The sequence below is a fragment of the Lepisosteus platostomus genome, chromosome 13 (assembly GCF_059453375.1).
Source record: "Lepisosteus platostomus isolate fLepPlt1 chromosome 13, fLepPlt1.hap1, whole genome shotgun sequence".
Classification (NCBI taxonomy): domain Eukaryota; kingdom Metazoa; phylum Chordata; class Actinopteri; order Semionotiformes; family Lepisosteidae; genus Lepisosteus; species Lepisosteus platostomus.
In genome coordinates this window covers 14,719,937-14,747,893 of record NC_142623.1, presented here as the reverse complement: position 1 = coordinate 14,747,893, position 27,957 = coordinate 14,719,937, and the positions used below count along the sequence as shown (strand labels likewise).

The 27,957-nt window shown below is 46.1% G+C and overlaps 1 protein-coding gene and 1 long non-coding RNA gene across 4 annotated transcripts in view; one reads left to right on the top strand and one right to left on the bottom strand.

The window, feature by feature from the left end:
- LOC148650032 (uncharacterized) overlaps positions 1-27,957 on the bottom strand; it is a 201,134-nt gene that overhangs the window by 36,515 nt on the left and 136,662 nt on the right. For all 3 annotated transcript variants that reach the window (XM_088603407.1, XM_088603406.1, XM_088603408.1), the window contains 29 exons: positions 24,833-24,916; positions 24,645-24,701; positions 22,252-22,305; positions 21,934-21,987; positions 19,473-19,526; positions 18,233-18,286; positions 17,128-17,181; positions 16,516-16,560; positions 12,907-12,960; positions 12,535-12,579; positions 12,026-12,079; positions 11,580-11,624; positions 10,997-11,050; positions 10,208-10,252; positions 9,646-9,699; positions 8,204-8,248; positions 8,003-8,056; positions 7,628-7,735; positions 7,357-7,410; positions 6,817-6,870; positions 6,240-6,284; positions 5,402-5,455; positions 5,243-5,287; positions 4,821-4,874; positions 4,239-4,292; positions 3,645-3,698; positions 1,403-1,510; positions 994-1,083; positions 405-458 (listed from right to left, as the gene is read on the bottom strand). In XM_088603407.1, the coding sequence (XP_088459533.1) occupies positions 405-458; positions 994-1,083; positions 1,403-1,510; positions 3,645-3,698; positions 4,239-4,292; positions 4,821-4,874; positions 5,243-5,287; positions 5,402-5,455; positions 6,240-6,284; positions 6,817-6,870; positions 7,357-7,410; positions 7,628-7,735; positions 8,003-8,056; positions 8,204-8,248; positions 9,646-9,699; positions 10,208-10,252; positions 10,997-11,050; positions 11,580-11,624; positions 12,026-12,079; positions 12,535-12,579; positions 12,907-12,960; positions 16,516-16,560; positions 17,128-17,181; positions 18,233-18,286; positions 19,473-19,526; positions 21,934-21,987; positions 22,252-22,305; positions 24,645-24,701; positions 24,833-24,916 (1,680 nt within the window). The remainder of the gene's footprint in view (positions 1-404; positions 459-993; positions 1,084-1,402; positions 1,511-3,644; positions 3,699-4,238; positions 4,293-4,820; positions 4,875-5,242; positions 5,288-5,401; positions 5,456-6,239; positions 6,285-6,816; positions 6,871-7,356; positions 7,411-7,627; positions 7,736-8,002; positions 8,057-8,203; positions 8,249-9,645; positions 9,700-10,207; positions 10,253-10,996; positions 11,051-11,579; positions 11,625-12,025; positions 12,080-12,534; positions 12,580-12,906; positions 12,961-16,515; positions 16,561-17,127; positions 17,182-18,232; positions 18,287-19,472; positions 19,527-21,933; positions 21,988-22,251; positions 22,306-24,644; positions 24,702-24,832; positions 24,917-27,957) is intronic.
- LOC148650034 (uncharacterized) lies at positions 18,567-27,849 on the top strand. The gene is made up of 2 exons (XR_015926007.1): positions 18,567-18,766; positions 27,568-27,849. It is a non-coding gene; the product is annotated as an uncharacterized LOC148650034 (long non-coding RNA).

Here is a 27,957-nt window from a genome sequence, read left to right as displayed (position 1 = left end):
AAGCTTTTATAAGGGAAGTCATCCTGGCACAAAGAAAACGAGCTATTGTGCAAGAGCTCATTGCTGGTGACAGTGATGGTCAGCACAATCCTCTTAAATAAATCATATGTTACCGGTATAACACGAAGGTGGGTCACAAAGCCTGCACAGCAGCAAGCAGACCGCTGTGCAATGCTTCAGCTTTGTTCCCCCTGTGGGAAAAAGAGGGGGACAAGCAGGTTCCCCGACTCGCTCATGTCGGTAGTGTGAAGAACTGAAGACAGCCCCCACAAAGAGGCTCAGGGCTGGGCTAAGCCTGACTCAGAGGAAGAGGCTGAGCCCGTCTGGGGAGGCACAAGTCTGCAGTCTCCTTCACATCAGACGCGACACGGCGAGAGGGAAACCGGAAGAGCAGCTGCACTTACGACTGGACCCTGAGACCCCAGGGGACCCTCTGCTCCTTTCAGCCCTTGGGGACCCTAGAGAGAGGAAAGACAGCAATCACAGGAGAGCAGGCTCAATGAATCGCAGCGAGGGGCTGTGGTGACACGCCGGCACTGACACCGAGGGGCCATGCAGACGGCACTCACTCTCCATCAAAGCCTCTTCGGCGTTTGTGTGTGTGAAGCACGGCGAGTCTGGCGGTGCAAGGCCCTCAGAAAACTAAGTGCCATCAGCTCTGAGTGGCAATCAGCGCTGGAACTGATACTAAGTGGTTTTACAGATGAGAAAGTGTAGGCCGGTTTAAAAACTCATTTTGCTTTTATTATGGTGGTGCGCTGCAGCTGCAGGCCTTGCAGCTCTTATTAGAACAATTTAAAAGCAATACCGTACAGGAGGGCGATGGCAAAAAAAAAAGTAACACCAAGCAGATGAAACAAACGAAGAAGCCAGCACTCTGGCATGTACAAAGCCCGATCATTTCTGAGCAAATCAAACTGTCTGGAATCTTGCAGCTCTCTGCTTTGGAAGGTTACGGTAGTGGATGAACTACGAAACCCCAGATGCAGTTACCATGGCTCCAGGAATCCCTCTGCTGCCTCGGAATCCTCTCAGTCCTGCGGGGCCATTTTTCCCAGGAATGCCGGGAGGGCCAGGATCACCCTTGAGGAACAGAAATTTGGAGCAGTGGTTAGGGCTCTGGACTTCTAACTAGAGGGCTGTGAGTGTAAATCCTCAGCAGGGCACTGATGTTGTGCCTTTAGAAAGCCACTTGACTTGGTAAAACACCTCATGAGAGCTGTGCAAGTGTGTCAAAATCTACACTGCTTTGCTCAAAAGCATCAGCCAAACTTGAATGAATAAGAAAAACGTCTTAGGTTTAGATTGCAACCACAACAGTCATGTACAGTATGTACAGTCCTGAGGCAGACATACAAGTGTGCTTAATACATTGAACCCCAATTTCTCCCTCTCCTCTCACCTTGGCGCCCTCTTTGCCAGCTGACCCTGGTAAACCCTGTTCTCCAGGAGGGCCAGGTGACCCTGGGTGCCCTCTGTCTCCCATGGGACCGGTCTCTCCTGATTTACCCTGAAAGGCAAAAAGAGCATTGTTGGCAGGACACAACACAGCACGCTCCCCATCCCCACCACGTGCCTGAAGACCCCGTCACGCCAACAGCCTCCGCCTTTAATGGAATCGCATCTCTGCATTACCCTTGGTGTGCAGTGTGTTTATTAGGAGGAAAGGGAGGTAAAACCCTCACATAAAAGGTCTAAAATTCATCCCAAGAGCAATCTTCACTGGAATCCAATAAACTCCACCTAAATCCCCTCCGAGCAGCACTCTTGTCTTTGCACGCTACAGATAAGAGAGAGAGCTGTCATTATTTGCTTGTTTGTGCATGGTTCCTTGACATAATCCCTTGTCAGTCTCACCCTCCACACTCTGTGTGGAACAGCAGCTCTTCCGTTTCTGCATTTTAACTCCCGAGATAAAGTGGAACTGTACCAGCGAGGTACTTAAAACAAACCCTAAAGCCGCACAATGTGTGTCAGCAGGTGGGGTACAGCTGCTTAATGGCATTATAAACATAGATCACAGCAAGCATGTCCTATATTGGCACTGGCAAATGAACCAGCAGACTGTCAATGTTTTTTTTTTCTTTGCTGCAGAGCAAAATTTGCTGCTTAAAGTTGCAAATCTGGACAGTCCACTTTAGGTGCTGCTTGCTAGTGTTTTGTGCACTTCCAATGAATGAAGCAGCAGCCCATTCTCTGTATTCTCAAGCAGTATCCTTCCTCAGAGAGTGCGTTATACAGCATTAGCCTTCAGTTAGCAAACTCAGCAAACAAAGAGTATAATCCTACAGCAAAGAGTCCTCCTAATCCCAGACCAAACAAATGAGAGTGCCTTTGCAAATTAACATTAGAAACCTAGCTATGGCTGACCCTGGGGAATAATCCTGATTGGATGTGGAATTTGTCTCTTCTGGATGTTGCGCCAAACTCAATAGAAACTTGTTCCAGCAAAGAAGTTTATTTTCCAGGCCAAACTGGAGGCTTGGACTGTCCACTACTGACCCGACGACTGCTCATGGAGAGATGGCTTTGCCGTCTCTTCACCCAGACCCACTAAGATGTAACTTGTATTAAACTTTTCAACAAAACTGGAAAGGTGAAGTGTTTGAGTACATTACATTTTCAGCACTCTCCAATTAACTTCAACAAAATGCACAGTATTATAGCAGTTTTTTGGGTAACCTGTTTTGGTGTGATAAACATAGCCTAGGCGGCTCGACACTAAAAGTTCTTGTTCAGCACAGTTCGAGTCCCACAACCGAGACATCTCTGGATCGAAGCTGGGTCATGTGACAAGCTGACTGTGGGAGGACTGCAGGACTGCCCAAGCAGCAGCTCTCAGGAGGCAGAGGGTCTGCAGGAGTCTTGTTGGGCTTGACTGGCCAAGGCCACGGCTCTCTCGGATCTCAGTGAACGAGAGCCTGCATGTTCGCAGAGGCTTCAATGAGAGATGCGGTGCCCTGGTTACCGACACTAACCTTCCTGCGAAGCCCTGTGGAGCTTCCAGTGTGTCAAACGAAGAAGCTCGCCCGCGTCTCCCTTTCACTGCCAAGAGGGTATTAGAAGCAGCTGGAGAGCCGGGTCTTTAAACAACTAGTGACTCTAAAAGGGGTGGAGGTGTAATTAAAAAATATGGAACCCCTGATTTCGATTCTGGACCTGGGATTCTAGTAAGAGAGCAGCATGGTGGTGCAGTGGTCAGCACTACTGCCTTGCAGCGCTGGGACCCTGGGTTCTACTCCTGGGGTGCTAGCATCATGGAGTTTGTATGTTCACCCATTGTCAGAGTGGGTTTCCTCCAGGTGCGCTGGTTTCCTCTCACAGTCCAAAGACATGCTGGTTGGTTAACTGGCTTCTGGAAAAACTGCCCTGGTGTGTGTGTGTTTGTGTTTATGTTGTCTGTCCTGCAATGGACTAGCATCCCATCCAGGGTGTATCCCACCTTGCTCCAGGTACTTGCTGGGATAGGCTCCAGCTCCACCGTGATGCTGAATTAGACAGTGTTTAGAGAATGGATGGATGAAACCCATGATTATAAGTAAAAATGTTAAGGACAAGACATTTAAATATACTCTGTCCCTGAGGACATGCCTGCAAAAAGGCCCCGTGCAGAGCAGGTGCATTAATTCCAGGGAGACTCTCACCTGCGGTCCCACCACTCCAGTAGGTCCGGGCGGACCCGTCTTCCCTTGGAAACCCTGGAGGAGAACAAAGAACACATGAGCTCGGCAAACCGAGGATCTGATCTCACCCTCGGTGTCAGTCATGGGCATCACTGCATCCCCTCTGCTGGGAAACGACAAATAAAAACCAGTGGCCCAATTTCATTCTTGTATCTAGACCCTCAAAAAATCTAGCCCTCTAGCCGTGCACTCCTGCAAATACCAGTGCTTGAGCCCCAGAGTCAACAGACTGATTGATTAAGAGACGTGTCCTGTGACACAACCTTCTATACTCATCCAGATGCATGCTTGTACACCACTAAGCATACACACAACTATCAGACATGAGTATCTTTGCACTTACGTACAATTCTGTCCAGGTTTTAACCATTTTTGAGAGCAGGGACAAGAAGGGCTTGAGATGGGAAAACCTGGAGAAAGGAGCTAATATGCTAACATGTTTATTTCCTGTGGCCATGCGTCTATTTGTGCACGGAGGTCCCTGCTTGCTATGCTTGTCCACTATTGTTTTTCTCCACCCGTGGGATGGCTCCCCCCGTCAACAGGATGACTCACCGGCTCCCCCCTCTGGCCTGGATGTCCTGGCAGCCCGTCCTTCCCTGCGGGTCCCTGATCAACATTAAAAACCACATGAGCATTCATCTGCGCTCATCAGTAGTTTTTTAAAAAAACATTGAGAGGCATTTTCACTGCAAAGTAGTGAGAAATCATTTTGCATATATGTTTTTCATTATGAAAAAATAATCACATCATTTATACACAGTGTGTCACTCTCCTTAATAACCCGGGTGAGCTGAATTGTAGATGCTGCAGGCTTGTAGTTTTGGATACGTATGGATGCTGTTGCTTTTGTTTCTGGCGAACATCTGCACGTAACAAGCCCATACAAATTCTAATACATGAATAAAAAGCATATTTTTTTAAAAGTTCGCTAAAGATCTCTCGTTGAGACAGTCTGCAAAGCTGATGACTGAACATAGACAATGGACCTTGTTTTGAGTCTTGTTTTGGGACAGCAGCTCACACTAAGAAGCAGCAAGGAGGTGGGGAAATTCCCCAAGCATTGATCAAAACGAGAAGGCACAAGCCAATACTTGGTACAGATACTGTGCCAAAACATGAGAAAGGCTTACTTACATTCGGTCCTTTGGTTCCAGCTTCTCCATTGCGCCCTTGAGGTCCTTGTGGTCCCTTTCAAATGGAGAGCTAGTTAACACACAGTTCACAGACTCATGTCACCCCATCAAGATGGCATCAGCCTGCCTGCACCCAGAACCTCCCCCAACAGCACCCCACTGTGGAACTGGGGGAGAACAGAAGCATTTGGTGTCTTCAGAGGTGCACTGTATAAACTCACAGCAGAATCATCCCATTATACAACACCCCCACCCAACCGCAATATCAGCCTTCAGCACAAGTGTCTTTGCAGGGCCAAGATCTACCAGGCAGCACTGCGTTTCCATCCGTTTTGTGCTAGGCATTTTGTTATGTGCGTGTAATTTCAGGGTAAATACAGCAGAGCGCTGATTGACCATAACTGATAAGCTGACTACCCTTACCCTCTCCCCTGGAGATCCAGGTGGTCCATCATGAGCAGAGGAGCCCTGTATAAGGCAAAACCAGAAAGGTCAGAGCCCAGAAAGGTCACACAATCTCACCCACGCCGGCTCCATTTATTAAAGAACACAGCATCTATTTAGGTACAGAGTCTCTCTCACCTTGGGCCCAGATTTTCCGGTGGGACCTCTCTGTCCTCGGCTCCCTCTGGCTCCCTGGAGGGAAAATGGAAAAGGTCGCACCTAAATGCAAGAGACTGTCCTCGACTGGCCGTCTCTCTCTGAGCTATGAATGGATTTCTGACAGTTTCAGCGTCACTTTCGTTTCAGAGACAGGACTGCCATGGCTGAATAAGGGAGGGTTTTCCAGCCCAAACCCTTCTGTTCGCTGTTAACCCATCCCTTCCATCTCCCCTGTAAATATTAGCCGTCACAAAGAATTAAGATACAACAGATGGGACCCCCTTAGTTGTCACACTATAGCAGGGAGCCCCAAAGTTCTTCCCTCAAGTGACAGTGCAGCTGATATCACAGGTCTCCTTAAAACATCCAAGCACAAGACCACAGGAAGAGGGCTTAATTATTGTAATTAAGACTGTAAACGGATCAATTTCATCCCCCTGTACTGGTATGAAGCAGCTGATGACTCTATGCAACCTAAACAACCTTCTGGACTACATCTCTCAAGGACTGGATGCAGAGTACCCTACACCGGCCTGTGGCAGGAGATGCATGTCTCCAAAAGTGTTATGTCCTCCCACTCAGGACAGCCTGTGCATCTCTCCTGGCTCTGGAAACGTATTTTATTACAGAGAATCAGTAGAAATTAAATTAAGCTGCTGACATCACACCGACCAATTTAAAAATAATAGCACACAACACATTTATAATTAAATTTACCCACGTACATGACAATATGTCCTATGCTTCTTATCTCATCATGAGCTCCCATGAAGAGTCCACCAGCTAGTCTTTAAGACAGTCAGAAATCTGCACTTACTGTGGGGCCTCTCTGTCCACCAGACCCAGGCTGACCGGCAGGACCCTAAAACAAAAGTGGAGAGTTAGCAGCCAACCAGCAGACCGCAGTCCCACAGAGCACTCCAGGCACCCCCTTCAGGAAGAGGAGGGCCAAGCTGCCCTACGGCTACTCATGTGAACCCCTCCATAACAGTGCTGGAGCAAGAGGGTGAGCGGCTTTCTGGGACAGGAGTAGGGAACGGTGGGAACACAGCTGCCCGGTCTGCAAGATGCCCACACACAACTACAGCCAGTCCAAACTCGCTGAAAAACTACATTCCACAGAGGTCCTTCCAACTCCATTGTTTCTCCATGGACTCGGCCTGGCAGTACGCCCGGCCTCCTGGCATGATACTCCTGGTTGAGAGAGGCTGCCTGAGCAGTCCCTGACACCCCTCGGGGCCTTGCAGACACAAAGGAGAGGAGTCCCTTTGGACCCTCCAGCCTGTTCGGAAGCTGGGAGTCTTGCCTGTCGGGAACTGGAGGAAAGCTGGTCGAAGTGTGAAAAAAGCATGTGTCAAGACAAGACAAACCACTTCGCTTTTTCACCCACTTACCCTTTTCCCCTTTTCTCCCGGAACCCCCCCGGGACCCGGGAACCCCAGCGATCCCTGAAACAGAAGAGAGACGTGCTGTGGGGCCGAATCGTGTCACACTACAGCGATGCCACTTGCTTTGTTGATTTTTAACAAAGCCATGTTCAATATGGCAAGTCTTCATCACGGGGAAAAAACTGCAAGATCTTTCAAAAGTCACGACGGGCCTCTTTTATTTGGCAATAATAGAGTACAGGGCTCCGGACAGCTGCTGCAATTCAATTACATTGCAACAGAAGAGAAACAATCCATGCAGCAATTCCCAAAGGATAACAATTCCTCAAAAGTGCATAGAGTGAGGCTGTGTCACATGAAGGTGGTAAAGTTCATTTTAAAAAAGCAAGGGATCCAACTGGCGATATAAAGAAGATTCCGATCTCCTTCTTGGACTGAGAGCTGACCTCCCTGCGTCGGGGGCGGCCACGCTGGGAGGGGGAAAGACAAGCAATCAGGCAGCGCTGCTCTGTGGTAAGGCTAAAGGAAGTGATGACATGCCCTCACCTTCGGCCCCTGCCGCCCAGGATAGCCCGGCAGGCCCGGCACTCCCAGCTTGCCCTGGAAAAAAGAGAACAAAGGAAGAGCACCTCATCTACAAGATGAAGACGCAGGGTTTTACCCACACTGCCGTGTGCTACTCTAACAGTACTGACGTACTGAACGAACATTCACACCAAACCCGCTCAGTCTCCCCATCCCACTCCAAAGTCATGGAGTCATGGAGCTGATGCCATATAACTGAAGTGTCACCTTCCTGCAGGGGTCAGTGTGTTACCTTCTCTCCTGGGGACCCCATAGGTCCAGACTCTCCGTTGGGCCCCGACTGGCCCTTAGGTCCCTCTGTTCCATCTTCGCCCCGGGGCCCCAGCGCACCCATGTCACCCTGTAGGAAGACAAGGGTATAGCCAATGAGGGAAACTCAGATGCCATCGCCCACATTCTGCCCTTTTGCCAATTTAATGAATTAGTCAGCAGTACAGACAAAGATGTTGCATGAAGATCAAGACAGCTCTTTCCTGCTGGCATATACATTTGCTGTGGCCTTGACCTTGGTCCCCGTTGTGACTCGGTGCATGACCTCCAAGTAACCCCGACACGCGCCCACATGACCCACATTGTTTGGGACTGCATGTTACAATGGGTGTCTTACTCTGTCTCCCTTCAGGCCCATGTCACCTTTGAACCCAGGGAACCCGTCTTCACCCTGCAGAACACAAGAACATTTAAACATGAGAAGAGTCAGAGAGGGCTGAAACTCCCGGGAGAGCAGAATTCCATTCTTTGGTGCTTAACTTCAAATGTCATATGGAAGATAATTATGTTTTCACGGTTCTTCCTCACTTCCTCTTACCTTCTCTCCTTTGTTGCCCTTCAGACCTCTAACTCCATCAGCACCCTGGACAGCGAACAAATAGACAGGTCAGCACAGAGAGACAGTGCATTTAACAGTTCAGCACCAGCCCGCACACAGAGAGACAGAGAGGCAGCAACTTGAGGAAATAATCCCGTGGATCCTGGGCCTTTGTGAAAGCAAGGTATTGCCAGGTGAAAGGAAAGTACTTTAATCCATCAAGCAATCAATCACTCAGTCAATTAAACGAATCAATTAATTCTTCAAAAACAGGCTGCAGTAAATCATGCCAGCATAGCAAGATCACCACACATAACTGCAACAGAGATAATTCAACTTAGAATAGTACAATAAAGTACTATGACAATGAACCCTGTGAAAGGGTTCGTTTAAAAAAATGGGAGAAATGAAAGAAAAGAACAATAAGGACTCGATCTTTTTGTATAAGGAGCTGATCTGTACTGCTGGTTACTATGAGGGCAAAGACAGTGCAGCCAGAAACTGTAGCAGAGGGATTGAGCGCTGTGTGGCCGGGTTCAGTGACTCTAGTGACATGCAGCACGCCAGCCCCTTTTCAAGCACACCAGCCCCTCTACCCCTGTATTCCATCGAGAATGCATGACATGCTGTGATTCAATATGGCATTAAATCTGCACATCACCCCTCTCTGCAGGGATCAGAGAGCGCGTTACAGAGAAATTTAAAAATTCATAAAAGCTAATTGACTTGAAAGCCATCTGAAAATTGCTCTCCTTGTCTGGTTCAGTGGGCCCCAGAGAGACATGCAAATCCCAAATTCAGTACTGAAAAGCATCAGATGATTTGATTTGAATTTAAAATATGTGCAAATGTAACTTTTTTTAAAAACCCAGTTAGAAAACCTTTGTCTGGATTTTTTGTCCCACCACCCAGGAATCTATTTAACGGGAGTCAAAATCAACGTTCCTCAGCAGACTGGATGCTCCAGCACAGCGAGAAGCTGCGAAAATTTGTGTGAAGCTAAAAAGTGATTCTTCTCAAATGAGAACAAACGGGGGAAAAAAATGGTTTGATTCCGTTTTGTTTCTCAGTCACACAGCTTTTGTAATAGACGGTAAATGGACCATTCCAATAGCTCAAAGCCCAGGAGGGGTCAGGGAATTAACTCAGATTAATCTCATCACAGACCCTTGCAGACCCTCACCTCATAAAGTTGGAGAAATTGCTTTGCACATTAAAGACATGTCCTACAAGACTTGATCTCTGTTTTTGATGACTTGATACAAATTAGTTGGAGTCACTTCTTCAAGGCCAATAGGTCATTTATTATTATTATTAGTCAGGAAAAATGCTGTAATACAGGCTGATCTCTGTATTACAAATTCAGTGCTATTTGAGCTACAAGCACTTTGACATCCAAGTGTCAGGTGCCCTTTTTTCGGAGCCCAGACAGATCCTCTCACCTTAACACCACGGGTTCCAGGATAGCCAACGGGACCCTGTGCGCCTGGTGGACCCTGCTCAGACAACAGGAAACCAGAAAGTGAGGTTAAAGGTCAAGGGAAAAGACGAGCTGTGTGGAGCCCATTTTTCCCTCCAAAAAGGAAAAGGAAGATTTTGTGTTGCACAGTTGTCCACATTTGCTGGCCTGCGGTTACGTTTCTTTCTTTCTAAACTGTAGGAGGACTTTGGTCTGGAAAATCTTGAAAGAAAACATTTTTTAAATATTTAAACCTCTAGGAAAACCTAAATAGTTTTAATTGTCTGTCCACTGCTGTGCAGCCTGCTCCTGGCATGTCTATTGATTTATCTATTACTTATTAATCTGTCCACAGATCGTTTAAATATCTGCTATCTACCCGTCTATTCCAGTTTAGAGAGTACCCAAGCTAGACACAAACACAAGAGGAAGGCTAGACAAACCATTGATAATCAATAGCCAATAATCCTGCATTTAAACCTTTCATATAGTCAAATTCCCATAGACGTAAGAAAGAATAAATCAATGTGTGGAAAAGACTTCACCTGAATTCCTTTTTCTCCTGGAGGACCTTCCCTTCCAGGATGACCCTGTGAACAGGAAGAGAAAACCACTTCCATGACCTCACTGCACCAAGGTGGAACAAGACTGTCAACCTCCTCAACCAATCAGATCAGAGTTGACTGCTGTGCTGCTACAGTATGGAATTCTGGGAAATATGACAATATGCTCCTACCCATATTCAATACAAGGCATTATAGCAATGGGATGGATTAATGGATTAATTCGCATTAACTGCATTCAATAACAGAATGAACTGTTAATATTCTTGTCTTCTTGCTCCTTGTTTTCTGAAGATAGCTTTTCATTTTTATGAGGTGCAAATCTAGCAAAAGCCAGTGCCGTTATCACTTTTTAAAAGGAATTTATTTTGGATTTTCAATGCATGGAACTTGGAAATATAAATTACAGTATATTGTGGTAGAAGTTAGCATTGCTGCCTTGCAGTGCTGAGGTCCTCAGCTCAATTATAGACCAGTGGTGCTAACTGCATGGAGTTTGTGTGTTCACATGGGCCTGTGGGAAAAGTGGCCTTGACGTGAATGTATCTGTGTGTACCCTGCGATTGACTGGCATCTTGTCCAGGGTGTACCCTGCCTTGGAAATTAATTTATAAAAATGTTTAACAAAATTCCAGAGTAGCAGAAAGCAGAGAAAAGCAAGAAGACTAGAAAATCATGTTGTAATTGTTTTCCAATTTTCCCTTGCACTAACTACACCTTCAGAATGTCCCAGCATTTGCTGTTGATCCCAGTGTTATACCAGATACTCACCGGAGGGCCATCCATTCCAGGGAGCCCCTGGAGCCCCTGTTTCCCCTGAGGACCCTGTTAATAAAAAAAGAATTATTAGTGCTGGCCCCTTACGCAGTGATGACAGAAACACTGGTCTCCACCAACTCTAATCTGTGTGTGTGCTGACCAGATGAGCTCATTAAGATGGGCCACTGTGCTCACTTTAGTTCTTCAGCATTAATAAGGCTTGTAATAGCACATATTTAATCTCACAGCAGGGCATAATCGGTTCCACTGCACCTGTGATAAGACAGCCAAGCTGTCAGTTTTGGCCAGTAGAGTCCTGGACTCATATGCAGTTTGCTGTTACTGTTGCAGAACAAATAGAGAGGCAGGTCATTTTTAACATTTACAGGCCTATAAGCCTAGTCTTAAAACAACCAAAAATATTAATAATAGAATCTGCAACTGGAAAGCAACCGGAAAGCAAGACAAAGATGGAATTCAAGCACCAAAAAGAAAACAACTGTGTGCACTACCTTGGCAAGTGATTGCTTTAAAGAACAACAAAGAAGTCTGCCTGATGAACCAGACTGTGACCATGCTGAAGCACAGCGCTCACCTTTTCCCCTGGCAGCCCTATAGGACCCTGAGGCCCAGGCAGTCCCTAAGAAAGACAAGAAATTCAGGTGCTGTAACATACAGTACAGAGCAAAACAAGACCAGATGCCCAAACACTGCTGTGATGCAGGTCGCTGGGAGCCTGGGCTTGCTCACCCCCCAGCCTGTTTACAAGGGGAGCTGAACAACATTAGGATTCCAGTACCTCCCAGACACTCCCAGAAACACAAACGACAAAAGACATGAAAGTGACCTAACTTAACAGTTAACATCAGACACGCTGCATTAGACTTCTAACAGGTCTGAATTGCTGCACAGTTTCACAGTTTGTACAGCCTGATGGGCTACACTGATGATATATGTTTAGTGTAAGACAGCCTAGTCTGTTACAGTAGGTCTCAGGTGATAATGGTAGGGAAGCTGATGTTGAGTTAGGGTTGGCCGTACCTGAAGTCCTGGGTTACCCTGCTGGCCGGGTGGGCCTGCCTCACCTGGAGGACCCTGAGGAGAAAATTGTTTTAAAGAAAATTAAAACCCATAAAAATTTCCCCCTATCCACGTTTTGTCAGAAAGCTGCTTTTCATGGGGAACACTGCAGCACGACTGAACTTATTCCAGAAGGCTGCATTAGGAGCTCACACCTGCCTAGAGTCCACAGTCTCACCGGGATAGTGAGTCTTTGCATTTCTGCGAAAACCATAGCACCTGGAGAACAACCACACAAAAACAAAAAAATCCACACTGGCAGGTGTCCCAGCTGGATTCAAACTCAGGAGCCTGGAGCTGGAGGCGGCAGTGCTAAACCCACACCCACATGCAGCCCATAGCGTTTCCCTGATGAATGAAAGACAATTACTGGCAAAACACCAGGCTTTTAAATCCAATGAGCAAAGGCACACTGGACGTTAAAACAAAGAATGAAAGAACTACAATAACTACATCAATAAAACACCTACCAAGTTTCCTTTGGAACCCTGAACCCCATCAATTCCTCGGATACCCTGTGGCAAAAAAAAGTTGGAAATGAAAAGGTTGTGTGGCAGAGTGAGAGAGAGCAACAGTTTTTTCAGCGAGTGAACCCTCAGAGTTCTAGTTTCCTTTTTCCTGGCAACATTAGGAATCAGTCTCCTGGTATCTGATCTTAAAGCTAAATCCATGTAAATAATATAAAACACCTCTAACAGCTGAACGTTCCCCTTAATTAACATTTGTAATATTGTAATATTGTGGATTGTGTGAAACGCATGCCGTGCTGGTCCTTCTAGGAAACCCAGGAGAATCAGATGTGTTCGGTCAATCAATGAAACACAGTGGCGCTGATGTCATACCGGTTGTCCAGGGGGTCCTGGGGGTCCCCTCGGCCCAACCAGCCCACGGGAGCCCTGTAAAACACAGGAGAGTCACAATCAGAGTTCGTGAGCAGCGAGGCAGTGGCTATTGGGAAACACTTCAGCACCTCGTCCTGCACCATGTGAACATACAGCACACAGCAACCTGTTCCTTTTCTTAACCTGTTAATGAGCCCTTCACTAAATACATCTGTAGACATGTGCACATATATAATTAAAACATACATATCTAGGTGTGTTTAATGTATGTTTGAAGGCACGGAAGCATATTAACATGCACGGGACATCTCTGTTTTTTAATTCTTATTTGAAGTGCTTAAATGGTTGTTAGCATGCTAACATGTGGGCTATTTCTGTATTACAGACAACAGGACAAGTAAACCATAATAGCAAACCAGTAACAGAAATACTGCAGGACCTTAAGAAAACAGCAGTAGCGATCAACTCAACATTTCTCCAAGACATCTTTACTTCCTGTGCCTTGTAAATGACAAAATGTATTCAAATGTACTCTTTGTTACCTTACCATTTATAAAATGTTTTTTTCTTTATATTGCCTTGGAAAAGCCAGATACATAACAAGAAAATACTGTGCATGTGGGACTCGCAGCTTAGAAAGCGGTTCTTCTTGTGCCTATATGTGATGTCTTTAAGAAGCACACCCGCAAAAGGATTTTTTACAATACTGCAAATCAGATGCACCTGTTTACGTCGGTTCCCCCCAAACCGAGGTCCCGGTGCTGGGTTTAAAACAAAAGCTGTAGTCTTGAGTCTTTTTAAACAACCTGCCAGAGGGCAGAAGAGGTTCCTTCTCCCAGTATGTCTTGAAATGTACATGCCTTTTAGAAACCAGGATTCGTGGGATTAATCCTTATAATCTTCCCGGTGTAAAAGAACACACATTATCCAGTGGATACTGATGTTACTGTCCATCACAAACCTACAGTGAAATTTACCTTTTGTAAAAGCAACTTCAGGTGGGGTGTTAACAGTGCTCATTTATACTTAAAACAACAACAAAAAACTGCTTTTAGCAAAGATATCTGCTCATTTCTAAAATCACTATGACCCACGGACTGTGAAAATGAGAAAAATTAACCTGACCTGGTTTCATTCCTGACCTGCCTAGTATGTGACATTTCAGGAATACACGAAATTCAGGGATAACCCAATCAGAAACAGACACTGTACCATGTGTGGGAGTCTCTTATATAGTCCTAAAGCATATGCAATGATCACTTCTAAACACCCACTCATGGTAATCACAGAGAGTGACTGGAGCTATAATCAGACTATAAAACATCCTTCAGAACTGCTTGAACTCAGAGCACCACAGGAGATGCATCTTGTGTGTGTTCTCTGGAAACTGCCCTTTCCCATTAAAATTAAACCTCATTTCAAGCCTTCACTTGACTGTGCTGTGACCTCTGGCATCTCTTACACAGTGACCTTCACAGTCAACAATGAAACTGTGATTTAGGTGGGAACATTAATACAGGGCTGTCTATGGTTTCTGAACATCAACAGTTTTTGTTGGCACGTTGGGCTGTATGTCCCGTCATGGACTGGGGGAGTACTTTGCTCAAGAGGACAACAGTAGCACCCTCACCCAGGATCTTAACCTCCAGTTACAACAAGCCCAGAGCCTTAACCACTGTTGTACACAGGTGCTCTCCGAGTCGAGTGGATTCTGACCCCTTCAGGGGAGACAGGGTAAGACAAAAGGGGAAAGGTGTGAAACTAGCAGATCTTGCAGATCCTGGGGCTGAAATCGGGCTCGCCTTTACAATTGAGACAATCGCAGGCCGCAGCGACTACTGGCCCATTCCTCCGCCCGCCCGCAGACGACCTCTCCCCAGCACAGATGAGCCCCGCGAGACGAGAGTCTCTGTCCTCCTGCCAAGACACCTGTTCACCGGCCACATCTGCGTCCGGCAGGGAGACCACCGACGTGGAAATCACAGTACGGCTCGCTGAAAATAAAAAACCTGTCCACACTCTGCCTAGGCAATATGACATTCACCCCATTTCTCAAGCTCGAGGTGGAAAAAACAACTAAAAACCAATTTACAAATCACTACATGAAGTGCACTCGTCTCCAATACATCTGTCTCCCAGACACCTCCCTCCACTTTCCCCACACACCTAGAATTCTACAAATATTCAACAGCAGAAGCAGATTAAGGAAACAGAATGCTTCTGACTTGAGACGGGATTCTTCAAATGCACAACATAGCTTTTATTACCTCCGGAGATAAGAGGAGAAAAATCACTGCCAACGTCTGCTCGAATTAATAAAAGTCTCTTTCGATTTTTATTAAAAGGGAGTGACTCAGACTTGTGTAATGTACTGGTTTTGCTCGCTGCGCTGTACAGCCCTGTATTCCTGGCTAATTCTGTGAGAGGATTAGTAACACAATCATATTTCGATGAAACGAGCCGAGCCTGCAGACATCACATATTGAACTCCCTTCGCTTGGCCTGTGGAGGACAAGCCAGGAACAGAATGACAGGAAGCCACTAGGCTGGGCTTTTAATCTTCTTGACCTAGCAGTGGATCTCAATATGGAATTAAAATTTGGAGTGGATAAAGAGGCTATACTCATCTGGAAAAATGGAAATGAGGTGGGGGAAACCGTGGCCTACCCTGTGAAAAGCTGCCACTGGCTTCAACTCTGTGGCACCAGCGTGTGCACGTACAGTAACTGGTGTAGGAAGCACTGGTTCTCACCTGTACCTGCGGGGGGCAGCTGTGGCCTCCGGGTCAAGGGAGGTGGCCACACCTGGGCTGTGGCAGCACACACTCTGGTTTTGTTTGTTTTTTTACAATTTTAAACCTTTCCCTGTCAATTTCTGCAAACTGCAAGGCTTCTGCTGCAGAGCGACATTTATTTACTTGATGCTCTGTTTACGCATCATGGGATTGCAACAGCTAGCCCATACAACCATAGCTTTTCAACACGCAGGGATGGAAGCAGCACCACCCAGAGGAAGCGGTTCTCGCCAATGTTAATAAATGCAAATTCTAGCCCCCGGTTTCGATGTGTTCTGGCCAGGAATTCCGCCGCTCGACAACAGAATGCAGATGGCAACATGGAAGGGATGTCCAAAACGAGAGGAGCACAGAACTGGAAGACATGCAAATCCTGGCACCTCTATTATCGGGTCATCAATTCTTAATGCGGGGGCCTGTCTATGCTACGATGAATTAAACACTGTTGTGACTGCAGCCCAGTGCTCTGTGTCTGCTGCCAGCTTGGGCTCCATGAGAGACGTCCCCTCTTCCTGCCAGTGACTGGCTGCTGGTCATGTGTCTCGTGTGCATTCAGCCCTGTGTGCAGTCCTGATACGAGGCACAGGCTGCGCTGTACGCGTCCAGGACATCATGATGAAGTCCTCTATGCACCGTTATTCATTTAAATTCTCCGCCAAATGCCAAGAGCATTTCTTTTTCCCCACTCTGTGACTTGTCAGCTTGCAAACACAAAAGGAGGAGGATCAGATGCCCACTGTGAACTGATATTGGGTTCTTTCTTTCTTTTTTAAACCAATGTGTTCCCACGGCAGATGCACACAAGTCTCACTCACAGGCTCGCCAGGCAGCCCTCTGGGTCCAGATGGGCCGTCCGATCCCTGCAACACAAGAAGAGCGGAAATGTTGAATCTGTGCCAGCCAGGGCCAGCGCACAGCCAATACTATACATGTTACTCACAAGCCTCACAAGCCTCACCAGGCTCTGCAGCAGCATCACTGTCTTTCTTATTACTGAGAGGTGTTTCCATGCAAATGACCAAATATGCCAACTCAGGCATGAGTGTGACCCGGATATTCTAACAGGGTATCTCACAGTATGTAAATAACTAGGCTCACTTAATCACACGAACCTCTTCTCCTTGCTGTACACCGTTTGTTTTGCTTTGTTCCAGTGCTGCTCACAGCTGCTTCATACATCTCCATAAACATTTTCTCTGACAAAAGTCCACTTTCAAAAGTTTCTTCAGACAATGCAGGGGTATTTGTGATGCATACTTGCTCACTGCTCCACCCATTAGTAGAAAGAACTGCGTTGCATGGGTTAAGACATGGGTTAATGGGTTAAGACATCACCTTCATCGTTCTGATGTACAAGTAAGTACCAGTATAAGTGTCTTCCTCAATGAGCTGGCTTTGGTCTGCAAGACTAACAGTGAACTTCTTACCTTCTCCCCCGGGTCTCCTGGTGGTCCCACTGGTCCGGGCTTCCCCCGGTCCCCCTGACAGAAACAGGCACAGCCCATCAGTTCCAGCACACAGGGCCGCACACATCCCATTAATCGCCCGGTGGCCTGCGACAGCCACCGACTCGCTCTTTCTCACCGGACACGGTGGAGGAACTCTCTTTTAAAAAGCTGAGGGCCTGCCTTGTTGTTGAATTACTACGGCAGATTACTGGAGACGTTTACAAGGCTTCTGCTGTGCTGTGACAAATTGACACGGCGCTCCCAGCGAGCAGAGAACAATCTCTGCTCGTTACCCTCCAATGCGGAAGGATCGCAGCTGAGAGTGGGGCTCTCCGCTGTGACCTCCGGAACTTCACACCTTTCCAGCACTACTTCTTCACTCTTACTTTCATTCTCTCTTTAGGTCACAACAGGGCATCCCAAAACAGGCTCAGACAACTCACTGAATAAAACCTCATTGTTTACAGCGTATATGAACAGTTTAAAAGCTCCAATTAAGAGAAGGACTGCTTTAATTAAAGAGTCAATTAAGTAATTGAGAGAACATGAATAGCAGTAGACTCTGTATGAACCTAAGCCAAGTGTACAACATTGACATCCTGCTTAATTCCTTACCCAACATTACTTTATTCGCCCACTGTACTACTTCTAAAGCAGCATCTGGTTCAAAGAGGACCAAATAGAGTGGAAGAAAACATCCTTAATGATGTGCAGCTTACATTTTGAGAACAACCGCCTAGGTGAGCGTGCTGTTTCTGCACACACAGGAGATACAGCACTATTACTGGTTCCTGCATTCTAACAGACTGGTTCACGCTGTCTTTGTTCCAACAGCGCGGACTTAACGCCTGAACTACAGGACATGGTTTAAAACAGCCAGTGCGTCACAGAAGATGAGAGAAGAGCCTCTTCATGTGCTCCTCTGAAGATGGGGAATGGGGAATGGGGAAAAAGACTGTAATGAAGGGTGCCCCTGGGGTTAATTACAAATGCTTTCATGCTGCCTCCGGGGCCTTGGCCTCAGCGGGGTACGCTTTGTAATTTACACCACGCGGAGTAACAAGGGGGCCTTCTCTCAACTCACCCTGTGACCTTTATCCCCCGGGAGCCCAGGCAGTCCGTCAAAACCTCTGTCCCCCTGCAAAAAAGCAAAAGCAAACAGCATGGGCATCGATAAAACCCCCAGACACACCCCCATCAACTCATGAACACTCACTGCGCCACCTCCAGCCCTGTCTCAGCGCAACGGGAAACTCCAGCACTTATTAGAACAGGAGTCGGCTTGAAAACGATCACTGTCTCTCTCTCTCTCTTCCCTTAATCAAGCTCACAGAAGGACTCCTGCATTCTGATAATGCACTGCAGATAAGAGCACAGATTCCTGGCGGTGCTTCAGATCTGTATTTAAAAATAGACTGACACAAACAGAAATGCACAAACTCCTAGAATCAGGCGTAATGAGAAGTTAGGAGGCTGGCCGACGAGCAAGGCCCCCCACAGAAAAGGAACAGGCAGGGGAAAAGTCAGGAATCTGGTAGGATTTGAGGACTGGGAGGGAGAGATGAAGAGGAGACGAAATACTGCAAATGGCAATGTATGGCCTGGAACCACAAGGGAGGTTGGTGTTGGTTTTGAAAAAAAATGCAGACATATCAAGTGAGTTTAAGGGGGACCTCTGCTGCTCAAAGGAGTGACGAAGCAGATCAATAGAAACAAAGAGGGAGAGATAGAGTGTGACCTGGCTGGGGGGTTAGAGCGAGGGAAGCCAGTTCAGCTGGCATTCAGATAGACAATGTCTCTTATTTGGGCTTTGGAGGTAATAGCTAGCCAGATTAAACTGAAATCTGCTAGCCTGATGCTGATTGAAATGTCCATGGAGACTCTCATCCAGAGCTGAACGTCAGCAGCAGCCACGGATGATGAGGGAGGCTACAACAATCCTTGTACATTCACACTCTTCTCCTTGAACACTGCTGCCCTGCATAGCGATCCAGAGCCTGGCTCATTTACTCAGAAATATGCATACTACTGTATGTATTGTATAACATAGACATGACCACTCTCGTTTTAAAATGTAAGACCCTCATACGCACCCCAGATCAAGGCAGACTGTAAAATAATAAGACAGGAGCTGGTAAGTTTAAAAACATGGCCTGGTGACTTGGGAACATGGCGGTTTGGGAAGCAATGTGAAGAGTTGGGCCCTGCAGGAAGGAAGAGCATGATGGGAGCTAGGTTCGGCAGGAAGAAAGAGGATGATGGGAGTTGGGTGCTGTAGAATGCAGGGGGAGATGACGATTCTCTGGTCAGTATGACAGGCTTACCTTTCCTCCAGGCTCTCCGGGGACACCCCTGATGCCATCTGAACCCCCTCGGCCCTGATAAAACACAGAGATGCCCTGGCATGGGTACTGTAGATGGTCACACAGACACCTGAGAGGGCAGCTTTTAAACCATTTTGACACTGTAGAAAAAATGTGCTTTTCCTTATCCCTCTCCGAATGAAAAGCATGGCAGGTGTAGTGGCCCTAGGAGACCGAGCCCCTTTCGAGCCGCTGGCATACAGAAAGAGTTATCAAGAGTCATCTGCTCTTTGTAGAAGGTCCTGGTGATAGCAGCAGCAGTTCAGCCAACAGTCTCTACAAGTCATTTTGGATGAATGATATTTGATAAACAGGGTTTAGTTAATGTTCAAAGCCATTTTAAGTGGACCAAGTATACATTTTCATAAATCGACTGTACTCAGTCCAATTTGTATATTTACACTTAGAAAACAAGGGGTTTTCAGCAAATCAGGAGCAAAATTTTGGACCATAAAAAAAGCTATAGAAATCTATGTTTTTAATCACGGCAAAGGTACAGATACACTGACAAAAGAATGAAAAACAAAAGAAAAATTGTTTTTCACGAATCTTCAATGCTGGGATTAAATACTCTGGGTATGTGTCTAGTCTAGAATGTGAAACTCTACTTTGGTGACAGCGACAGATAATTAAACCACCCACATTCGCAGACACTAACACCTGTCTGAAACATCTGTCACTGAAGGAAATCCACTACGAAATACATATAGAGTTTAAAGAAAGGTGATATTTCATCTTTCCTTTAAGAAAAAAAACAAGAAATCGCATTTAAATAACAAATGATTATGTTCCCATCTTGCAGAAATCAAAGCTCTCAAGCTCTTGTGGATGATCTATTAGCATTTACTAAACATTGCACAGCGATTACAAAAATACAAGGCATAAGAAGTTTAGAACATACAGTATCAGTAACTGTTCTAATTTGTTTGCCTCTGTTCACATAAAGGACTTCAGACGTTTACCCACAATTAATTAATGAGGTTCTCTCTACTCTGCAGCTGGGCTATGAATTATACATCAGATCTGACAGAGGTGTGAGATACTGTTTTATTTAATCATCCTCTTTGCAGAACAAATTTACCTCCAGCTTTTCTGAACGTGATGTTATATATGGAAACCTACAATGAACACTACCAGATAACAGTTGCATTAATGCTCATTCTTTGTTTTGTTTTTTACAACTTACATACAGTACGGCGACCTTGAACAGGCCAGAGAAAGGAGTGGCAGTGCATTATCTCAAAGCGGCAGTGCATAATCACAAACACAAGCCTGTGTCTTTGTCACTGGGTGCCTGCTACTGAGCTGTCCTGCTGGGAGCCCAGCAAGCAATAGAAACGCAGACACTCCAGTGCTCTTGCAGGTTACACAGGCTTTCCAAGACCCTGAGGAAAGTCTCTCACCAAACTCTAGACTACTGCTCAGTTGGGGTCTAGGACTTTCTTTTTTGCATTGCACTTAAACCTGAGCCTTGGGCGGCACAGTGGCGCAGTGGTTAGTATTACCACTGCACAGCGGTGTGGCCCGGCCCTGGGTTCAATTCACCTGGGCTGCTGTCTGTGTGGAGTTTGTATGTTCGCCCCATGATCATTTCCTCCCACAGTCCAAAAACATACTAGTAGGTTAGTTGGCTTCTGGGAGATGTGAGAGAGCGCGTGTCTGTGTCTATGTGTGCCCCGTGATGGACTGGCATCCTGTCTAGGGTGTGCCTTGCCTTGTGCCTGTTACTTGCCATGACCATCTCTGGCTCCCCTCTGACCCTAAATTGGAAGTAGCAGGTAGAAAATGGCTAGATCGATTAAACCTGGGCCTGCTGCTGCTGTGCCAGAATTTAACTTCACTGTGGGTTCCCCGCAGACCACTCAGCAAAACAAGCCCAACAACGGCCATGTCACAAGCACAACTGGATCATGTCCCCCAAGCACTGGAGCACATTGGCCTGGGGCTGCTGAGAGTAAGGGGGGATGCCGACACACCACTCCTCCAATCGGAGCTCTTGTATGGCACCCCTTAAAAGGGGGGCTGGCCTTTCTGCACGTCCTGGGTACAGGGGTTGTCAATGTGGGATGTCAAGGCACAACTGGTGACTCCGGATCGGGTGGGTGTGTAATAACAAACGTTTAAAAAAAACTCAATGTCCTCACATTGCCTCCAGGCTAGTGAGAGCTCAGGATTCCTCTCACAGCTGAACCTCTGTACTGCTAGTCTGCCCACAGCAGCGCCACGAGAGGCTGTTGCAATTTACTGATCACTACAGTGGTCAGTTTACTGGAACCTGCTGTGTACACATCCACAGACTGGATCCCGACCTTTTAGTTCAGAGCCTCAGAAAGACCCAGCTTCCTGGGCAAAGGATGAAGTCTAACACCTGGTCTGGGAACCTTTTCTTTGACTCTTGGGAAAGTCCAGCCTTTTGACTTACCCTTTTCCCAGTTTTGCCATTTGGCCCTGGAGATCCTGGGGGTCCCCGGGGACCCTGCATTAGGGAAAAGGAAAGAAAAATCATTCAGCCGCCGTGCAATCAGTGTACAATGAGTCGAAGGCAGACGTCTTGCTGGAGAATGAGCTACACAAACCTGACAGATTTAAAAGGACACTAGCAAGCGTTTCTAATTACCGATAAATTTAAAACTCCTGTGAAGTCCTGTTATTTGTGTGTTTGCAGCATCATTCGACTGCTTGTAACACGTGTACAGCACACATTCAATATACATGCACACACAAGAAGTTAGAGCCTTACATGTGGTCCTTGATCTCCCGCCTCACCTTTCAGGCCCGTTGGCCCAGGCAGACCCTGAAACAGAGACAGGACGTGTCAGAGAGCAGGCTTTCCCTCTGTCCAGATCCCTGTGCCCAGGAGGCCTTTACTATATAATGTCAGGGCTACATTGTCTCTGATCCTCCCCTGGCACCCCATCAAAGGATCATATCACCTTTTACTGAATGCTTCAGGACCTTTTCTTAAATACTTTTGGAGGTCAATGACTCTGTATTGTAATGTTATACTATGTTTTATGACCTTGATGTCTTGCACTCTAATTTTCACTGTATTGTTACATTAGAACTGAGCTGGAAATGCAAAGATATCAGATTCATTTCCATTACACTAAAAAGCTTTATTTACAGTTGGTTATCAGTTTGTTACCTTATTTATACTGCCATTGTAGTAATGAAATTTAAGTCTCCCCGGAGAACGCCACCAGCCAAAACAAAAAATATCTGGTCTGGTTTATACAGTAGGGCTGGACCACTGGTGCACACCTCCAGGCCTTGCAATGCCTGCAGTGTTTCATTCACCTCATTAGCTTAAATGATCTCATTTAACAATTTTCAAAAGTCTTCACCTGTTGGATTGTGTCTCTCGGGAGACAGGGAGCTGTCTTGCTGTGCTCTAAATGTTCTACCTAGAGGCATCTGGTCAGCTGGATCAATTTTGGGATAAGGCACAGCAAATTTCTCATAGGGATGAAATTAGATACCTTGTTTATATGAGTAAAAAAAACCAGGAAGTTTGCTTGACAACATAAGGTAGTCAAGTCATCCAGGCTGGATTCTCAACTCTGGGCTTGAGCGATCTCCCTGAAGTTCCCCCGTTAATTCAGTTAGTGAAGTAATTGGTGCAGGGGGCTGCCATGTCCACCTCCCGCATATACTGTACAACATTTGGGGTTCATTTGGGATGCACTGAAGATGCCTTGATTTTAATACTAAAGCAAGGCTGAAACGCTGGGATTTGTGCCTTGGGTAACTGAGCGTGCTCTGCCCAGGTGCTGGTCACAAGCCGTTTTTGGCAGAAATGGTAGCTGCCACAGAAAACACTCGCTCCAACAGGAACGGCTACAGAGAAGCAGTCACAAAGACATACTGGACTGTAACGCTTCGCAGGAAAAAAAAAAGATAAAAGGAAAAGGCAGGTGATATTCCTTTAAAGATTATCTCATTTCCAGTCAAGCTGAAGGAAAATGACTAAATATTGCATCAACCACCATCCGAGCTTCTCGGGCCATTTCTACGGGAAACTTATAACGCTTATAACTTGAGGATTCAAAAAGCAATAAAGGAAATGAATGAGCTCATTACTGCGAAGGTGGAGCTTGGGCCGGCAGGAGGGCAGACAATCTGTTCCCCAAGAAACGGCTCCTATAAAAACTGCGCTCTGGTCTCAGTTAACATTCGGCATGAATAATGGGGATGCCTCATGCAGGAGAGGAGCAATGGCTCAAACTGGGGGGGGGGGGAGGGGGGGGGCGGGCTTCTCGGCGTGGTGATACGGCGGAGCTGACATTTCGGTAATAGACCTGCACTCCCTGGACAGCTTTCAAGCATGAGTGACAAAAGGAGCAATGACAGACGGTCAGAAAGCGGATTCTGTCCGAAGTCTCGAAAACAAGCTGAAGGCCCTCTGCAGCCAGAGAGAAAGAGATTTATCTATGTTATTATCAAGCATCAGCTCCACGAACAACTCGATTACACCCAGTGAATTTATTTCATATATAAGTAATGCCACTGGCAGCGAGTCACAGCTGTAGAAAATATGTAAGATGAAGAGCCAGAGAACAGAGGGTTACAGGAACAATCCATCTTGTTCAGCCAGGTCAGACTCCAGACTCTAGCAAATATGGCTGTGCAACGGCATTTACAATAGGCAGCCAGCAAGTGGCGCTGTCTGCCATTACAAAAATGTAGGAAAAAAGTAACCCTGGTTGCTCATCTCTTTTATGATGCAACATTTAACAAAGTGGGTTGCTGACCTTCAACTTCATTTACCACCTGGACTCAGTGGTCCGATAATCTGAAGTGAAATGGAGAAAATGTATTTGAAAACAAAGAGGAAGAGGCTATAGGTAAGGAGAGGGGAAATTTGCTGGTTTAGAATTTACATGCCACATAGAAAGGTTGTAGTGCTGAAGGTCCTTTGCTGAACAAGAGAAAACAAGAGTGGTGCAAAAGGTTTAATAAATAAAGTGAATTGTAGAAACAAGGTACTTTATAATGCTATTAAAACAACAAGATAGTTATAGAAAAGAAGTACAAGGAATTGAAAGAATTCGCAAGAAATGCGAAGAGAGAGGGAGACCGCAAAAGATCAGGAAAGGACAAAGTTAAGATCAATAACTAAAAATAATAACTTACCAATGGACCTGGTCGACCCGTTAGCCCAATTGGACCTGGAGGCCCCTTCAGTGAAAGCTGTAAGAACAATAAGAGTGCACTGGTGTTGCCGGACTGTCTGGAACTCTAAGACGTCAGGCTGGCTGCTCGTAAGAGGAGGCGGCGGCACGCTGGGCTGTGCCAGGACACACTTTCCAGCTCCCTCTCACCTTGGTCTGCTGGAGGATAGCCTGGGCCTGGGCCTCCTGCGCTGAAATCACAGGTCCCTTCTGCCCATCTCCACCGAACTGGAACTGCAAGGGAGAGGAGGAGAGCAGGAATAAAAGAGAACAGCAGAGGAGCCCAGATGAGGAACGGGGAAGAGAAAACAAGAAAGGAGAGCGCAAAAAAAGAGAAGAGTGGAAAAGAGGGAAGAGAGAAGTAAGAAGGAAGGGAGAGAGAAAAGAGGAGAGGGGAACATTAATGAGGTGGGATGGGAGGGTTGCAGAGTGGAGAGGAGGAGAGCATAATGAAAGAGAAAGATGAGAGAGCGGAGGAAAACGAGAAGCCATTAAATCAGGAGTAGGGCCTCGCACACTCAGCCACTCAGCGCGCCTTGCAGACAGAGACTGCAACATCTAATGACACAAAGAAGAGCTGCACTAAGCCTGCCCTGAAACATCCCCTCAGATACACTTCAGTGCATTAGGAGGATCCCAGCTTGCTCTCCATGCGGATCAGAGGAGCTTGGAAGGCAGCCTCACCGCAGACACAAACAACACAAGTCCTTAACAGTCCTGCAAGATGACGCTGGTCTTCAGCACGGATTCGGCTCTGCCTCTATAATTCTCCAGAGGGCCTGAATGGAAAAGTTGGGTTTTTTTTTTGTCAGATTTGCACTCTGGCATGCAAGGAATTAAAACAGGGATCAGTAGAACACTCAACTGTTCAGATAATTAGTTCAACACAGCTGGACACTGTCAGCTAATGCAGTTACAATTTTAAGTGCCCTGATGTCTGTTAGGAAAAAGGGAAAGTGCAGCAAACCGAGAGCAAAGGGCCAGAGCAATTTTGAGAAACAAAGTCTTCTGCAATCAAGAGTACAGTCAGTCCTAGAACTTTTCTTTTTATTTGCTGTGTAAATGTTCTTTTTATGTTGGTGAAGAAGGAGACAATTTTGACAACCTTCATTTTCCCAAAGTAGAAATTCTTTCATATTCCTTGTCAGTGGTTCCAGACTGTCAGATCAGATCTAGTTTTCTTGAAACAGTTCCTTTAGCTTAATCCAAGATACCAAGATACTTGGATTAAGCAGTGAAGTGCTGCTTCACTGAAATGCATAGTTCTAATGAAGGATGGGGGAAAGTGGCTTCAATTGCAGAGCAGTCCAATCTTTTCCAGGTTTTACAATGAGTTGCAGGGCAGTTGTATGTTTCAAATCAATGTCATACTTTCTAACTTATTTTAAACCTACAAAGATGTAGAGTTGAAATTATACTAATTAATCAATATTCTGATTTTTTTCTGCATCAGAAACTATCCTGCCCAAACAAATGCTGTTAGCTGATAAAACCTGAATTAGGTCAAAACTGCTGTACACCCTGCAAAAACCTGAAGGTATTTAATGACTTGTGGGATGATTCCAGTTTTTATGGAACTTTTACTTAGCACACAGCCCCATCTGGTGGATGTAAGTTGCAATTGCGTTCTTTGTCGTGTGCCCCCCGTCCCCCCCAACATACCCACATCCACATACTAATTTCAATAATCTGTTCTGTTTTATGAAGCAGAGCATGAGAATGAACACTTCTTCCCATCGGTTCTATGGCCTGAAAACATCTTTAACGCTCTCACGCGGTGGTGACAAAATGCCAAACAGTAGATCTCAGTATTAATTCATAAAAGCACCAACTGGGACAAACAACCAACCCAAGCATGCTCTGTGCATCAGCAAATGGCAGTACAGTAAATTGCGGCCCTGCAATGTTGTGTTCCTATATCTTGGCCATTGAGAACCACAAGGATTCATCATTTTCAATTCAGCTGAGCTCCTAAATAGGTCACAGAAGGAACTATTCATTTAATTGGACCAGATCAGGTCTGAAGAATAAACGATGTGTAGAGACCTCTGCAGCCCCAGAGGAGCAACCATCAGGGCAGACAGGGTCTGTTCTGGGCTGGGCGCAGTGTTCCTCCCTCAGCATGGGCTGGTTCTGAACACCTAATAAACCCGTGTAACACAATTCTCAATCACAAACTCAGATCTAGACAGCTAATTACAAGGCAGGTCCCGCAGACACACAATTACTCACAAGGGGCAGCAGTATAGAACCAGAAAACACAGAGTGAGACAAGCACACTTTCAACAAAAACATAAACATCACACTGCATGAGTGAGAACCAGTATAATTTACTTATTACTGTCGTATGCATCAACAGTCACAATTATCCTTTGGGGGAAAATAATCTATTAGGCGGGTAATTTAATTCATAAACTAATATCAGTACACTCGGATTTCATTGTATTTATGATGTGGTAACCGCCCGTCTGTCTGCCTGTCTGTATCTTTTTGAGCAAGTACTCTGTGGCTCAAAAGAGTTTAAACAGTTTGTGTAGGTATTAACCCCGATCAACTCTGCGCTAGACAGGCCAATCAGAAGTGCAGGCTCACCAGCAAATCCATTTGTTTCCATCAGCTACACAGATAATAAGAAAGCTCCTGGAGGCTGTCAGTGTTGGATGATGTCGCAGTTCATTCAGGCTATCTTAGAAGACCCCATAAATTCAAAACATACAGTACAGGCTGAGATAGGGAACATCTCAGATGTCTCTAACATTTCAAAATATTGTCACTGGGGAAAATGAATCTGTACATACTGGAGCCCGAAATGCCATTTTGATAAATTCATTGTGCACAGCCTGGTAAAAACTGTAGGGTCGACTGATAAAGTGTTTTTTTTCCAGTTGGTTCATGTTTGGCTGAATAAATTGCTTCGACCTGGGAGGCAAGGGCAGGCAGCTCGGGATGGCACCCTGGACCGAACGCCAGCCCAGCGTGGGACGGTGCGGTGATGGGAAATGGAAGGAAGTGGAATCAGCTTTGAAACAACTTTATATACAGCGGCTGGCATTATGGTTTACATAAACACCACACTGGATAAAGACACAAGGTGTGCTGGCACACTTTGAAAAACATCTCACGCGCACAAAACAAAGAAATACGATAAAGGCTTTTTAACAAGTGCACTTCAGGGCTTCGCTGTCTGCTTGCTTACGGAAAGCCTGAGTGCAGAATTAAGAGATAACTATTGATCTCAAATTCGTGGAACTGCAAGAGTTACTGCAATGCCTAAT